The sequence below is a fragment of the Rhododendron vialii genome, chromosome 13a (genome assembly GCF_030253575.1).
Source record: "Rhododendron vialii isolate Sample 1 chromosome 13a, ASM3025357v1".
NCBI classification, from domain to species: Eukaryota; Viridiplantae; Streptophyta; class Magnoliopsida; order Ericales; family Ericaceae; genus Rhododendron; species Rhododendron vialii.
In genome coordinates this window covers 29626497-29643048 of record NC_080569.1, presented here as the reverse complement: position 1 = coordinate 29643048, position 16552 = coordinate 29626497, and the positions used below count along the sequence as shown (strand labels likewise).

Below are 16552 nucleotides of genomic sequence, written 5' to 3'. Positions count from 1 at the left end.
GTTGGAAAAATTGGCCGCTGCAATTTTGAACTGTTGGCGAAACCTCTACAAATGCTGAAATACACTTCGAGTCACGACTATGTCGCTTTCCTAAAGACAGTATTTGCCCCCACCAATTTCGGTATGCAAAGGGTTACAACAAACCTGCCTTCAAGATAAATCGAAGCCCGAACTTGATGTTCTTTCCGTTTTCGTTTGTACTAACGAAACAGACAGAATATCTGCTTGAACGAATATAGGAACCGAGAACCACTGTGTTCTATTTTCTGCAGCAAAACAGAACGCAGAATGAATGCTAGAAAATATAGAGAGAGATGTGAGAGAAATTCGGATTATGTGTGTAATTATCAGCACTGGATTCTGCTAAGTAGTGGTCTATTTATAGGCCACTACGCACCCATTGAGAATGGATATGCACCCGATCTAATCTGACCGTTGGATCGGATCCTACGGCCTAGATCGATCAGTCACACCCAGTCACACCGAACTGGTGTGCTGTTTCACTCACACCCAATCGATGCACCACAGCCCACGCCGCGCGCGCGCGTGCGTGTGTACCGGCTCTGCCGGTATGATGCGAAGCACCAAAGGGCTGCACCACACTAGATCATTAGTTACTTATATTAGGAATGTTTCCTAATATATACCACTCCAACATCTCTCAGCTTACCAATGTGGGACAAAGCTCACAAAGAGGAAAAACAAGCATTCTGAGGAAACAAGAAATTTTACAAAACCAAAAACGAGACTCTTTTATTTTGAAAATCTCCAACAGGCTCTACATCACAAAGTCTTGTTTCTTTTCTTCCAAAATTCTTTGTCTAGCTAGAAGCCTTGTTGAATATGCTTTTATAGGGAGACATGGCCTGCACTTTTAGATTGGTGATGCTGATAACTGACCCTAATAGTTTGCTCTGTGTCCATACTTGGCCACTCAAATCCCCCTTCACGAGTGTGCAGGGGCGGGACCACGATTTTGTAAACGCAGGGGCCGAACTCTAAAGAACAAGATTTTGAAATTTCGAGGTACGGAAATCTAATAGTTTGTTTGGTTTTGATTTTGAGGGAGGTTTTTTGAGTAATGAGCGGAGAGAGATAGAAAGAAAAACTTATGGAAGACCGTGCGCAGAGAGTGGGATTGGATTTTGGGATCCAAAACGAACACATTCATTTAAATGTCTAAATAACATCAATTACAAAATACAATATCTAAGTGTTATTAACAAACAAAAAATAACTAATATTGGTATTTGAAAAAATAAAAAACTGAAACAATTGTGTCTGAGTTCTAGTCGAGAGTTGTGTATTTAGCATTCCTTTGGTGGTGGTGGTGGTGGTGGTGGTAGGGGAGAGACGTGTAGTATACATATTTATAGAGAGTGTACAATGGCTACAATTCATGCCTGTTAACTAGGGAAAAGTATTACTACTTGATCATAGAGCACCGTCACGTGGTACTCAATAACATCATCAATAACACATTTGTGTGGATTTCACTACAAAGTTTGTGGCTGTCATTCAAATTTGTGGTGGAAATGCCTGTGAAGCGCCATGTGGTGGTGCTCTAATAGCACTAAATGATCACCTGTTAAATGTAAATTCAACTTTGGAGGGCAAATAAAAATTTATCGAATTTTGAAAATAAGAAATAGAGATGGAATTAAAGGTGTGTGGTTGGACTGGAGATGAATAGTAACATCCTCCATATTTACTCTCAATAAGGAAACCCGGGGGCGGAGGTATGTAGGGGCCTGGGGGACCCCGGCCCCGGCTTCCCGAGCATTCGAATTTTAAATTTTTTATTTTATATATGCTTGATTTTAAATATTATTGATAATTATTCGTGTATAATTACTTATAATCTTAATAATTTTGCTTCGATTTGATAAAAAAAATTGGTTATTTTATATTCTCATTTCACAATTTCTTTCATAAATAAAAAATAAGCACGTGAAAGTTGAAATAGCCTAAAGAATCAATTCAATGTCCAAATGTAATGAACTGAAAAGCAAAAACCTTATTATAATAATTATACGTTCCGATAAAAAATATATGTCTATTAAGCCGTTCCCGGTAACAAAATCTTAACTCCGCCACTGAAAAACTTGATCTATACCGAAAGTCGGAAAACGACTTATCGAGATTAGAGCGGTAAGCCAATTTATGTCGGCCTCTTTTACAATTTCTCTAACCGAATGCCGGAAATTAGGAAAATGATTTCAGGGAACACATGTTCAGGGCAGACAAACAGAGCCTAAAAGAAGAAGACGAGCTTTCCTCAATTTGCGCCCACTTGGAGCCATGTGCTTGCTTTTTATGAAACAAGTAAATTCCTGGTCAAGATAGTATAACCGACAATGATTTGGATGTCGGTACTGTTACATTTTTTTTAACCCTTCTAACAATCTTTGTTAGATTCTCCGGCATTTTTATAGAGTATCTGAGAAGATTTTGGTATGGATAACTCTTTTTCTAGTGAGAGAGAGAACAAAATTTATACACAAACACTACCAATGGACTGTGGTCCCAGTTGGTAGCTCATGTTTTTTCCACGTAAAAGTCAAAGTTTGAGCCTCGTCGTAGGCGTTTGGGATTCAATCCTATGAGTAGCCTTTGATATCTATGTGGAATAACATATTAACACTCTACTAACCTCCGCTCCGCTGATGTATACAATATTGGCAAACCAAAAAAAAAAAAAAAACACACAAACACTTATAAACTCACAGTTTGAGTAATATATTATTCATCGTTTCAGGAATAGTATTATATATGTGGCGTTGTCTGCGTCATACTCCCAATCATTTATGTAGCCACAAATTATTCATCAGGAATATGATCATTCACTTTTTGATGGGCAGTTAGGAGACAAAGAGTGATCACATGGTGTGGTGGCGATTTTTTATTTCGAAAAGTTACGTTCCACATTGCAATGCTACGTAATACAATACCTGAGAAGACCCAATAGTTTTTTCTTACAAGAGCGGTGGGTTCCCGAGATGGATCCCACACAATTCGATGTACAAATTTTTTTTTTTATCAGATTTGTTGTACATTTGGTGTACGCTGTTACGACCTTTTTTTTTTTTTTTTTTTTGAAATATCATTTTCATAAATTCTTTGCCTGTTTAGAGTATTTTTTTTTTTTCCCCTTCTGCTGGTGGGGTAGAGCAAATTAAGGAGTTGATTTCGGAACTGATGAAAGGTATGTTAGGTATTTCCCCCCTACTTCATATCCAAGTGCCTTTACTTTGATTCAAGTTTCACCAATAGGCAATAACTTAAGTTTTGACAGGTTAAGCTCCCCGGCCATCATACCCTAATCCTCTATACCTCTTCAAATTCTTAATTTTTGCCTTTTCAGATTTTCAATAATGATTCAAGCTGTTTAACTCATAGGGCTTGCAGGAAAACGACATTTCTAAAATAAATTAATTTGGCCGAACATGGATAGGTCCATGAATTGATCGGATTTCATTTTGAAAACTGCGTGGCAAAACTATCATTTTTTTAACTTAATAAAAAAAACCATGTAGTAAGCCAATCGCTTGTGTATTTACTAACATTTGATTGACTTTTCTTTTTTAGATTAGACAAGTTGTTTTCGGCCTGCAATGCAACAGCTATGACATGCATGCTTTGGATCTTTATGGGAGGGTGAAAATTAAAGATTTGGAGGGTAGGGAGGATTAAAGTAGGGCACTGAATTACACTATAAAAGTTGGACAATCGTATCAAGTATTTACAGTTATCCGATTGAGTTGATCAATATATTTGGATCAACTCAAATGGTTATTTCAAAATCAACGAGCAACTCAAATCATTCGCGCAAAACTCAAAAGTGGGTCTCGTACATCTGTTGGTAACTTGGTACCCTCTCAGTCAAGTGATGAGGCTTGTGCCATACGAGACTTCTCAATTAGTGCCGAAGAAACCGGTAAATTTAAATGGGCCCCATACAGGGTCCTACTAACTCCCAACCCGCCCAAGTCATCGTCATAATAAATAGGCAGACCAGGCCATAATAATGAAAGGCAACATCAATGAGTCGTCATTATACCAGCTTCTTGGTGAGGTTAAAAATATAGTATTCATTACACTGTTCGTATGTGGTGAGACTTTAGTTTTGGTCCCGACCTAGGTATGGTAAAATTTTCTACAGATAATTGTGTAATGTGATGTGACAATACTTTCTACGAAAAAGGTTTCTCCTAGCAGATGAGATATCATACCTGCATTTTCCTTTATTTCTTTTATAAAAGAAAATGCAATCCCCTAGTTAATCCTCCCTACATCAGAAATTATTCGTCTTTTTTGTGATGTCGTGCCACTTTAAAAATTGACTATATTTCATAATATATAATACGTTATTGTAGTTTTGAAATTTTTGTTTCATTAAAATAAATTGAGATGTATCAGATGAGATCTATATTAATTATTATAGGTATAAATAGTCCAATAATAATGTCACTTTTCAAATTTATAATGTCACCCCTAGGAGAGTGGCAAAATCAATTCCATATAGATATTGATAATGCCACTTCCCAAATTGATAACCATACTCTCCTTTAAAAGTGGCATTATAAATTTTCATAAAATCTACCTAATAAAACATAAGGGTATGGGGACCACATAAACACAAGTTGAAATAAGGGTTGAGATTCATTTGATCCAAGAACTGATGTGTGCTCTCCATCTCTCTTAAGAAAATACCCACACTCTTATAAATATATTACAAAAATGTCATCAGTTCTTTTTACTCACTACTCGACTTCTGGCATTGACATAAAAAAATAAAAATATATTATTAAAATACCAGTGTCTACGGCACTACCGAAATGTGTAGTGCCGTGTGCACATAAAAACACCAGTATCTCAAAAATTACTCCTAAAAAAGATAGACAATGTTTTGAAAAGAACGAAATAGTGAAAAGAGAGGAGTAATTTCGGACGGAGGGAGAAATATACTGAGAGAGATAGAGAGAGAGTATTGCACAAAAATAAAATGAAGGCAATGAAATAAAGAGAGAGAGAGAGAGAGAGAGAGGGTTGGGGTGGTCCGGTGGTGTGATCATCGACATCAGGGATTCCGTCCATTGTAATGCTGGAACCAAACCCTAATTCAAAAAGGATTTTGGGTCACATATCTGTCTCCCATTCTCTCTTCTCGGACCTCCTCAGTTTTTTCTCGTCTGGTTCTTCAACGTCTCTATCAAAGCCTCCTAAAACTCACGACATTGTCAGGTCTCTTGGATGTTGAATTCTTACCCTCTTAGGTTCGTTCAATTTCTTGCATTTTCTTGATACGTGATAAAATTTTCTTTTTCTTGGCCATCTCTGTTTCTTGGTACATTCTTGAAAATGGGATTATATAGTAATCTCTTGATGTCGAGAGGTTTCTGACAGCTAAAACCATGGAGGGTCGTGAGGGAATTATCCACATTGCTATATTTTTCTGCCTCTTGAATTTGGCCTTCAGTAAAACAGACCCTAACGATGCGAAAGTCCTGAGTGATTTCAGAGAAGGGTTGAAAAACCCAGACCTCTTGAAATGGCCAGACAACGGAAATGACCCTTGTGGCCCTCCCTCATGGCCTCATGTATACTGCTCTAACGGCAGGGTCACTCAGATTCAGGTGGCCAACTTGGGTCTGAAAGGTACCCTCCCTCAAGACTTCAACCAGCTCACAAAGCTCTACAATTTGGGCCTTCAAAAGAACCATTTTAGTGGGAAATTGCCCACTTTCAGTGGGTTGTCTGAACTTCAGTTTGCTTACTTGGATTTCAATGAATTTGACACCATCCCTTCGGATTTCTTCCACGGGCTTAGCAGTGTCCGTGTCCTTGCTTTGGATGATAATCCATTTAATGCCACTATTGGTTGGTCTATACCTAATGAGCTAGAGGATTCATCTCAGTTAACAAATTTTTCATGCTCGAGTTGTAACATAGCCGGACCTATACCAGATTTTTTCGGGAGACTTCCATCTCTCAATTCGTTGAGACTTTCGTATAACAGATTAACCGGTGAAATACCCGCGAGTTTCCATGACTCAATGATGCAGGTTTTGTGGTTAAACGATCAAGACGGTGGCGGATTGAGTGGTTCAATCGATGTAATTGGCTCAATGCTATCTCTTACTCAAGCATGGCTTCATGGAAACCAGTTCACAGGATCAATTCCGGATGACATTGGCGCACTTACTTCATTAAGAGAACTCAACCTTAATAGAAACCAACTTGTTGGTATGATTCCACCGAGTTTAGCTACTATGGACTTGCATTTATTGGATTTGAACAATAACATGCTGATGGGTTCCATCCCCAAGTTTAGAGCTGTAAATGTTACTTTATCTTCGAATTCGTTTTGCCAACTTACACCAGGGGTGCCATGTGCTCCTGAAGTTAACGCGCTTTTGGATTTCCTTCGTGCTTTGAATTACCCATCAGATCTTGCTTCTGAATGGACGGGTAACAACCCGTGTGAAGGACCATGGTTGGGAGTGAGTTGCAATTCGAAAGGTGAGGTTACTATTATAAATTTGCAGAAGCGAATGCTTAATGGTACTCTCAGTCCTTCACTTGCAAACCTAGACTCGCTTATGGAAATTCATCTTGGGGGAAACAATATTGGAGGGCAAATCCCCACAAATTTTACTCAGTTGAAAGGCCTGAGATTGTTGGATATAAGTGGGAATAATTTCCAGCCTCCATTTCCCAATTTCAGCGACACAGTTAAGGTCATTAATACAGATGGCAATCCACTATTGGTCGCTAACGGGACAAAAGCCTCTCCCCCACTAGTTAGCACCCCATCAGCTCCTTCACCAACTGTTGGACAATCCCCTCCCTCGCTATCACCGTCAAATAGCTCATCATCTGGAGATTCTCAATCACCGTCTCCCTCATCTGGAAACTCAAAATCTCATTCTCCTAGTTCTTCTGAAGATGAAATGGTAAAAACAGGATATCATAAGAGATCAAACGTGGTTGTCATTTTGAGTGCAGCCACGGGCACTGCGATTATGGTTCTTCTGTTGTTTCTTTTCTTTCTGTACCAGAAGAAAAACAAAGGCAAAGTAGCAGCTCCTGGTGCCATTGTTGTCCACCCAAGATCCCCTTCTGATTCAGATAACTTGGTTAAGATTGCAGTCTCTGACAACACCCAAAGAAGCGTAGAATCCAAAAGCAGTAATTGTAATGGGTTTGAAAATACTCATGTGATCGAGTCTGGAAACTTGGTCATTTCAGTTCAGGTTCTGAGAAAGGTTACTAATAATTTTGCACCAGAAAATGAGCTTGGGCGTGGCGGTTTTGGTGTCGTTTACAAGGGTGAGCTGGAAGATGGGACCCAGATAGCAGTTAAGAGAATGGAAGGTGGGGTCATTAGTAGCAAAGCGTTGGACGAATTTCAGTCTGAAATTGTTGTTCTTTCAAAGGTCAGACACCGCCATCTGGTGTCTCTTTTGGGTTACTCCATTCAAGGCAATGAGAGACTTTTGGTTTACGAGTATGTGACACAGGGGGCTCTAAGCAGGCATCTTTTCCATTGGGAAAGCCTGAACTTGGAACCTCTTTCTTGGACTAAGAGGCTTAATATTGCCTTGGATGTTGCTAGAGGGATGGAGTATCTTCACAATCTTGCACAGGAAAGCTTCATTCATCGAGATCTCAAATCTTCAAATATTCTTCTGAGCGATGACTTTAGGGCAAAAGTTTCTGATTTCGGGTTGGTGAAACTTGCTCCTGATAGAGAGAAGTCTGTCGCAACCAGGCTTGCTGGAACATTTGGTTACCTTGCACCTGAATATGCTGGTAAAATAAGCCTTTATTTTTGTACATCCTTTGCGAATGGTGTTGTAGGTTTTGATGTCTCATTTTCAAATAACATGCTTGCTGTAGTTAACACATTAGGCCTCTAGCTAAAGAGTTCCCTTTAACCTTTACAGATTCAAGAAATACATATCACTTTATTTATTACGTGGTTGCATTTTTCACATCTTACATGAGGAAGGAAAATCACAAGGAAAATTATATTTGATGAAAACTGGTATAACCACAAGATGTACTAAAAAATGAAGCAATATTTCTGTCTCTCCTCTATTTTAAGAATAGCTACATCTCATGCTGATGTAGAACATCCATATTGAAGCCATAAACTAAATTTTTTTCCCCTCTTGCAATTCTGGTTGAAACGGATGTGTCTAATTTCGTTCCGTTTCAACGAAGCGCATGCATGTACTTCGATTAACCTACTCAGGCAAAGCACATTCAGCACGAGAAAGCAATGTGTTTATGGCAGCTTAAGTGCTGCAACTTTTGATTTTATTTTTATTCTTTTGAGCTAAAATCACCTTTAAAAAGCTGAAAAAGAATAAGCTTTAATTTGAATCTTGACTTTGGTTTTCAATAGCCAACTTTTACAGTAAGTTTAGCTGCAACAAACATCCGCTCAAGATGAACCTAATGTCCTCCAAATGTCTGACATATGAAAATGGTAAAACGCATCTGGAAACCCCCAGATGGAATTGATCATAAAGCTGTGAGTTTTTTCTCATGCTGAGGATTCATATGGTTTGATTATTTTTTGTCATGTTCAACTTTTGTTGGCGAAGAACTGGGGGCCTTTTGGTGCAACCATCCAGTATGACACCGACATCCAACTACGAGTCCATAATCTCAATGTTAGAGGGGCTAATGTATATACAACAAAAACGTTTTCCAAGAAATATTTAAATGGCCTTGTTCATCTAACTCCTAATAACCAAAGTTTATTTGGGTTTCAGTGACTGGAAAAATTACAACTAAAGCCGATGTCTTCAGTTATGGAGTGGTGCTAATGGAACTTTTGACTGGACTGGTGGCACTTGATGAGGATCGGTCTGAAGAGAGTCGGTACTTGGCTGAGTGGTTCTGGAAAATAAACTCAAACAAGGAAAGGCTAATTTCTGTTATTGACCCGACTCTTGATGCCAAAGAGGAGATTTCCGATAGCATATTCATCATTGCTGAGCTGGCTGGACACTGTACTGCTAGAGAACCAAACCACAGGCCTGATATGGGGCATGCAGTTAATGTGCTGGCCCCACTGGTTGAGAAGTGGAGACCGTTTGACAGAGAAACAGAGGAATATTCCGAAATTGTTGATTACGCTCAGCCTCTACCTGAATTGTTGAAAGTGTGGCAAGAAGCTGAAACGAAAGATTTCACAGGAACTAGTCTTGAGGATAGTAAGGGAAGTATTCCAGCATTGCCAGCTGCATTTGAAGGGTTATTCACATCTGCTGAAGCTCGATGACTGAAGTTAGTATTGCACGATCACACCTTTTCCCACTTGAAAAAAATTGCTCATATTTAAAGGAAAGGTAATATTGGTTTGCACTTTGTGGATAAAACATGGAGCATTTTGTCTAGCTAATAGATTTTCCTGTGTGAGAACGATATGCATCTGCTTTGAGATGTCAAATTATTCAGATATGGACCATATGGTGATGTAGATATATTAGGCAAAAGGGAATTGTTGTTGCCACTTTTTACTTTGTTACTTCTTGATGAATGCTTGTCGCTTCTTTTCCGTTCAGAGAGTTTGCCAATATGCTTTATCACACAATATATTATAATGTTATTGAAGCTCTGGCGTCGACCAATTGAAAGATACCTACAAGAACTGCATGTATGGCATGAAGAACTTAGTGAAACACTCCTCTTTTCAAATTGAAGCAGCTTGTTCTATTTCTAGTATAGTAGTTGACGGAAAACATGGATCACCTCACATGCAGGCTATTTGCGATTTTGCCCTTCATTTTGAAGGAAGTTTTATTCATGTGGAATTTTGATTACTGTCAGATTTTCGGGTTTGGTATAGTAGTCTTTTTGTATTTGTATCGCCACTTTTTAGTGATCTCTATTAAGGATTTGCTTATGCATAGGCTGATTGTTCTTGAATAATTCTCTCTGAAGAATTGAAAATGTACAAGAGTGTGTGATGGCCCTTTTCACTGCTTGCGGATTTCTGGAGTTCTGTTTCTCCTTAATTGTGGATGCTCGGATGGATGTGTTGTGTCGTTCTGTGAATCAACGATTCTCAATTATGAGACACTCAAAAATTTGTGAAAGTATTTCGGGGATGTGAAAAAAAGTTACTCATGTCACCAGCGATGGGAGTGCTGTTGATTATAAGGTAGATTTTGAATTGAAAACAGTAGTCAGCCGCCACCACCGCCACCACCTCTCTCTCTCTCTCTCTCTCTCTCTCTCGAATCACCACTACCACTGATGCCAGCCTGACCTGAGACCTCCCCATCGCTTTTGACCTCTATGTTTTGACTCTCCCCAGATTCTCTCCCTCTTGCGATTTTGATCCTTCACAGGCCGTCGCAGGAAAGCCGTCGCAGGAGGACCTCATGACGGCTAGGGAGGCTATGACTTCGGCCCCATTACTTTCTGCTGCTTCTACCGCTGCTCCTACAACCGAGTGTTATGGGCATTTGCAGTTTCCTACAGCCAAGGAGGCGAAGCTTGCTGGGCTCCCCATGAGCGAGCTGCAGTTGTTGACCCTCGACAAACCAAGGGACATGCCCCAGCACCTTTCGACCTTCCCTCTATGCTTCTCCGATGCACGTTATTCGCCGCGGCCTTTGATACCACGCACCATTAGATGCCATAGTTGGGCGAAAAGGAGTCACAGTTCTCTTGACTTCGGCCCCATTACTTTCAATTCCTGCAAACGAAATTAGATAGTTGGAATATGTATGAATTGCTAACTTAGAATAGAACCAGACAAGCGAGGGATTAGCTAGCGGCCATATTCCCTTTGAATGCTACGCAAACCTCCCCGGGTATGATTTCATGCAAGGAATCCCTCGGGTTGATATCACTGCCTCTGTTCCTTCGGGGACATTCGATAAAATTGGAATGATACAGAGAAGATATAACTGCCTCTTAGAACCCCTGTCCGTTTTCACTCAACCCTTGATTCACGTTAAATTCGTTATGTACTTATAGATGTCCGGTCTGTTAAAACAAATTTTGGGACCGATAAGGATTTTGACGAGGTCTAAAAACAGGAAATGATTCTGATTACGAAATTAAGGACGGTATCGGGAGACACAGAGTTGAACGGCACCCAGCATTATACCACCATGACCAGAAGCCATGTCCATTTTCTGAAAAAAAAAGAGAGAGAGATCCTATAGAGTTACGTGGAATTACTCTCTTGCCCTCTTTCAAAGCTTTCCTTCGTACCCTTATCTTCCATACTCCGTCAAACTAAATTTTTCGGACTTCATCTCGGGCCTACAAAGAAGATCCATACCGTTCATCTTGTAAGTCTGCCCTTAAGAATAGGCAGTGTACAAAAACTCAGCTTGATCCTAGGTTGCTAGGTATATGAACAAATTGTTTAAAGATATTGACGGGCTAGTTTTAACAATTTTCTAATATAGACTACTGATATCGGATCAAGTTGATTTCTTATGAACATGTTCTTGAGAGCCAAGACATATGCGATGGATGGTATCTTCTTTGTGGGCTCGGGATGGAGCCAAAAATGTTGAATTCGGCGGGGTATGGAAGATAAAAGTACAGTATGAAGGTTAACTTAAGGGATGTGATTTTTGCACTCCAGTTTTAACCAATGACACTTCACCTTTAGTTTTGTTTTCTCACATGATCAAGACACAAAGTGGAGTGTCAAAATCAATTTCTATTAACTCATTATTATTAATCATGAAAAAGATCATTGTTTAGGGTCAGAGATACTGTAGGGAAGCCCGTCCTAAAGCCGTGTCGTGCGACCGATCCGATTGTCTATTTCTATAACATACAACTCGAATTTTAATCCAAGCAATGGACGATTTACATCAATAGAAGTTCTGAGTAAATATAAACCGTCTGTAACGAACTGGACGGTGGGATCGGCCTTGTGTATTTTGACACACCCTCAACTGCTGCGCGTGCGGGTTGGGTGGGCAAATTAAAACCCTTTCCGTCCCTTTCCGTACGTAGACGTCTGTGCCGAGTCTACTCTGTCAATTCTAAAAACCCCATTTCATTAGATCTCCCCAAAAAAAAATGCGTTAACAATGGAAAATCAATCTCGGCCAGCAACCGCCTACCCTGCGTCCGCCTACCCCCACCCGCCGCCACCCAATACTTACCCCAACTCCGCCACTGCCGCCGCCGCCACCGCCGCTACCGGTTACCCTTACGCCGCCCCCCCGCCCCCTCACCCCACCTACTACTACCCCAACAACAACCCTCACTACCCCCAGCCCTACCCCGATCCCCGCGCCACCTTCGCCCGCCGCCTCTTCGCCGTCCTCATCGCCTCCTTCCTCATCGCCCTCACCGTCGCCCTCGCCCTCTGGCTCATCCTCCGCCCCCGACTCCCCGACTTCCGCGTCGACTCGCTCACCCTCTCCAACCTCAACCTCTCCTCCTCCTCCATCACCGCCAACTGGGCCATCAACTTCACCGTCGTCAACCCCAACAAGAAGATCACCTTCTACTACGACCAGGTCCAGGCCTTCGTCTTCTACACCGACGTTTCCCTCTCTCAGACCACCGTGCCGCCCTTCGTCCAGCCCACGAGGAACCAGACGCCGGTCAGGGCCACGTTCGCAGCCGCGGGGGCGTACGTGGGCAAACCGGTGGTGGAGGGGATTAACGGGAGTCGTGGTAGCGTGAATTTTAACGTGAGGGTTTTGGCTAGGGTTAGGTTGAAGGCCGGGTGGTGGCGGGCCAGGCAGCGGAACTTGAGGGTTTATTGTGGAGATTTGGCTGTTGGGATGAACTCGTCGAGTAGCGCCGGAGGGACGCTGGTCGGTGGACCGAGGGATTGCAGGGTTGCTCTGTGAGGGCAAATTAGGTATTTTCTGTTATTTCTTTGAGCAATGTTACCGTGATCACATTTGCTGACCGTGTTTAGGTTATCCCGTGAGTTGTTATTCATGCATTGGTGAAAACCGCGACAGGTGGGGTCCATTACATGATGCTTTGGATACCAATGAGTTGTCTTTATTTTTAGCCCATTGGTGGAATGGGCCCACCTGACATGGTTTTTATCCTGCTGCTCATGTGGTATTCGAAACATGGTCAGCCAAATATGGTCACCGCATTATTGTATTTCCTTTGACTTGCTCTAAAAATAACAAATAATACATTGTAGTATGTTCTTACAAATTGATTGGCCGGATTGAGGGTGGTTGCGTACTGTAACTGTTGATTCACTCAGGCTTAAGGTTCATGTATGCTGATTGGTTGACTACTGTACAGCTTTTTGTGGTTTCCATATGTTGTTTAACGTGCGACTTCGTTCATTGTATCTCTGCCGGTTTGGTATTTCTGAGGTTAAATTGTTTGTGTAGTCTATGCGGCTGCATTTTCTTCAACCTGGAACGAGGGGGATATTATTGCAGTTAGTTTGTTAGATTTTTCGTTGACTCGTGTAATGGAAACAGACCCCTTGGAAGTTAAAAGATAAAATTGATGTCAAGTTGGCAACAGAATGGATGTACTTTGTGGTTGGTACATTGTTGAGAGTGATTTTCTTTGGATGTATGCGTTTGTTCAAAGAATGCCCGAATAGATGCCTTCTCGGCACACAGAGTCGGTTTAAGAAGTATATGACCAATGGAGTGTTTGGTGAGAATGCCCTACAACGAGCAACTTCGTCTCTTGGGCAAGGAATACCCTTCAATACATTACTCAGACAAGTCACCAATCGATAAAGCATGCACCTCCAAAGTGATCTCTGCATGTCACATCAACGACTCCTGCGTTACGTTGATACTTAGTACAATGAGATATCCAAAAAGATAGTACTGATCATTGTTAACCGTGGTTAGGTAGGGGGTAATGGTGTGTAACACACCTTGGTTAAATAGGAGCAGCAACCAAAGGGGAAGGGGTCCAGAAATTTCTTGCCTTGTGAGCAATACACTCTTTCTCCTCTCTCCACTTTTAAGGCATACATTATTGGTACTCTCTTTCTTAGCTTGGTCGAGCTCAATCAACAAAGTCCCTTCGCTCCATTGCTAACTTAACCATCGGAGGACATTCCAACTAATTGGCTTGCCTCTGACATGGTTCATTGGTTCTTAGTTTTGACAGTAGGAAAGTCATTATAGAGGAAAGTCCAAGCTCTGTTAAAGCTAATCAAGTTTTATTCCCGTGAGTAAGTAGGGGCACAAAAACTATGGGAGTCATAAGATCTTGTATCTTATAGTTTCGAAAGCAAAACCTTTTCTTTTCGCCTTGCTCTAAAAATGACAAAATATTGAAAAATAACACACAGTAGTAAGTTTGTACAAATTGATTGGCGGATTGAGAATTGGTGGTATGTCAACTACTGTACTGCTTTTTGTGGTTTACATATGTCGTTTAACGTGCGACATTGTTCTTTGCATCTCTGCCAGTTTGATATTTCTGATGTTAAATTGTTTATGTAGATTGTAGTCTATGTGGCTGCGTTTTCTCCAACCTGAAACAAGGAGGATAATACTGCAGTTACTTTGTTAGCTTTTTCATTGACTTATGTGATGGAAACAGACCCCTTAGAAGTTAGAAAAAACGGAAAGCGAATGCAACAGAATGGATGTATTTTGTGGTTGTTGCATGATTGAAAGTGATTCTGTTTGGATTTAAACTATATTTGAATGGTGCTTTGGGCTTGTTTGCCAACATTGGCAAACAGAGTGGGCATACGCTCGTTCTACATTGCACTAACTGCTGGCATAATGGTCGTAGGCTTGTAGCGTGGGTGATGGTATATCAATTTCTTAAGCGATACACAATGGGTTTGATGCCGCTGCCTTGCTTTTCATGTGCCAGAAATTGTCGGGGAACTCATTGACAATGATACTTTGACCTTATTTGTTCGTTGTGAAGAAAAAATTTGATGTGGCTGCAAATAAACATGTTTTTTTTTTTTTTGGCTCAGCTGCAAATAAACATGTTGCTTACTAGGAAATCCACTTTTGACACTAACGATGTGCAGCTATGTAGCACAAATACGAACACGGAAAGGGATATGAACATGGATACGGGGCACGACAATTCTCAAAAGTTGGGACACGGAAAGGGACACGACAAATTTCTTTTAATAACTTTTTTAGTTTGACAAATTAACATGGTATTCACTAAATACTTATGTTAGGACTCCAATCGAATCCATACTGTGTACGCATATTATATGTATATGTTTTATATTACACTTTCGTTTCAATGCTTTTGAATTTATAAATATTTTTCTCCAGAAAAGATTATAAACTTTATAGTAATCACCCCGTTGTGTCCCCTTGTGCGTCCCCGGTGTGTTTTAGGCATGTCCCACAATAAAAATATTAAAGTATAATGGGCAGGCCACGTGTCACCATAAGTTAAGCATATCTTTTCTTTGGGAACCATCTTTGCTCGAAACAGATGTTTTGAAGCGTCACTTTTAAGCATATAGTGGCCATGTTGATGCTGAGGTTCGATTTGTACCTACGCTTTCCCAAAAATATGAAAAAATCAACTGATTTTGGCACATAAGAAGGTGGAGGAAATTGAATCCAGGGCTACTTACTCTAGTATCTCTATGGAGTCAGGTGGGGCCTCGGGGTCAAATGTTTTATGGGGGGTAAACTGCGTAGGGTGGAACCGTGGAAGTGGAACCGAAATTAGTTCTGTCTCAAAACGGATTTGTGTAGCCAATCCCAAATTGATTAGGATTGACCTCGTTTTATTTTCGTTCAACAAGTCCGAATGGAGCTAGCAAGAAGTTGGTACAAAAATAGAGGTTATCTCGATGACAAATGCACATAGCTCAGAGGCCCAATTTTACATCTTCACTTCACCTGCAGTGCACTCTCACTAACAGGAGGTGATTTCTTGCAAGCCCTTTCCTTTTCCAACTTATTGAATCAAGGGACAAGGGCTTACTGAAAATCCCAGAACTGTCTCATCTCTAACTTTAGGTGTGTATTTTCTCTGTCTGAATTGCGTACACCATTACTCGTTTGAAAGGAGGAAGATCATGAATGTTTCATTTCAGGGACGACGATCTCACTAGGGACTTGGTTAATTAGGATCTTCTTTGATGAAAAACAGAGGAATGGTAAGTCTCCGTTGACTTGGACGAATGTTGTCTTATGTGCGTTGCTGATGTCTCATGTGTTTGTACTAATTGAACTTGAGTTGTACTCTTTGATTTGTTCAATAGTCACGCCCAATCGTATTGTTCACAGTTTTTATGGTCTGCACTGGGCTGAGCCCAGCAGAAAACATAGTGCGGAATTAGACATGGTGTAAATGATCTCATTGCTCTTGAAGATGAAGAAGGGCAAACTGAAACTGAAGAAGAAGAGGATGAAGCAGGAAGTTAACTTTTCCGCTTAGCTGAAGACACTCCCATAAGCCATTTTCTCGCTGTAGAATTTCTTTCAACTAATGAATATCAGAGGAGCAACAGCGGCAGTTATAGCAAGCTAACTGCTCGGAGAAAGGTTAGCGTACCACAACGGAGGAAGGTCGTACAAGTGGTATAAGAGATTGGAAATCTAATGAATGT

The 16552-nt window shown here is 40.8% G+C and overlaps 2 protein-coding genes across 9 annotated transcripts; both read left to right on the top strand.

The window, feature by feature from the left end:
- Positions 1–4989: 4989 nt before the first annotated feature.
- On the top strand, positions 4990–9580 carry LOC131312443 (receptor protein kinase TMK1-like). Its single transcript, XM_058340188.1, has 2 exons — positions 4990–7815; positions 8787–9580. The coding sequence occupies exons 1-2, from the start codon at positions 5415–5417 to the stop codon at positions 9296–9298; spliced, it is 2913 nt and encodes a 970-aa protein (XP_058196171.1). The 5' UTR covers positions 4990–5414; the 3' UTR covers positions 9299–9580.
- A 2427-nt stretch (positions 9581–12007) lies between these two features.
- LOC131312441 (NDR1/HIN1-like protein 10) lies at positions 12008–16331 on the top strand. 8 transcript variants are annotated; one of them, XM_058340185.1, is made up of 2 exons: positions 12008–12868; positions 16315–16331. In XM_058340185.1, exon 1 carries the CDS (start codon positions 12084–12086, stop codon positions 12855–12857), a length of 774 nt encoding a protein of 257 aa, XP_058196168.1. In that variant the 5' UTR covers positions 12008–12083; the 3' UTR covers positions 12858–12868; positions 16315–16331. The 8 variants fall into 8 exon arrangements, with proteins under 8 accessions (XP_058196168.1, XP_058196166.1, XP_058196169.1 ...); XM_058340183.1 differs by lacking the exon at positions 16315–16331 and adding an exon at positions 16230–16247; XM_058340186.1 differs by lacking the exon at positions 16315–16331 and adding an exon at positions 16037–16053.
- Positions 16332–16552: the final 221 nt, after the last annotated feature.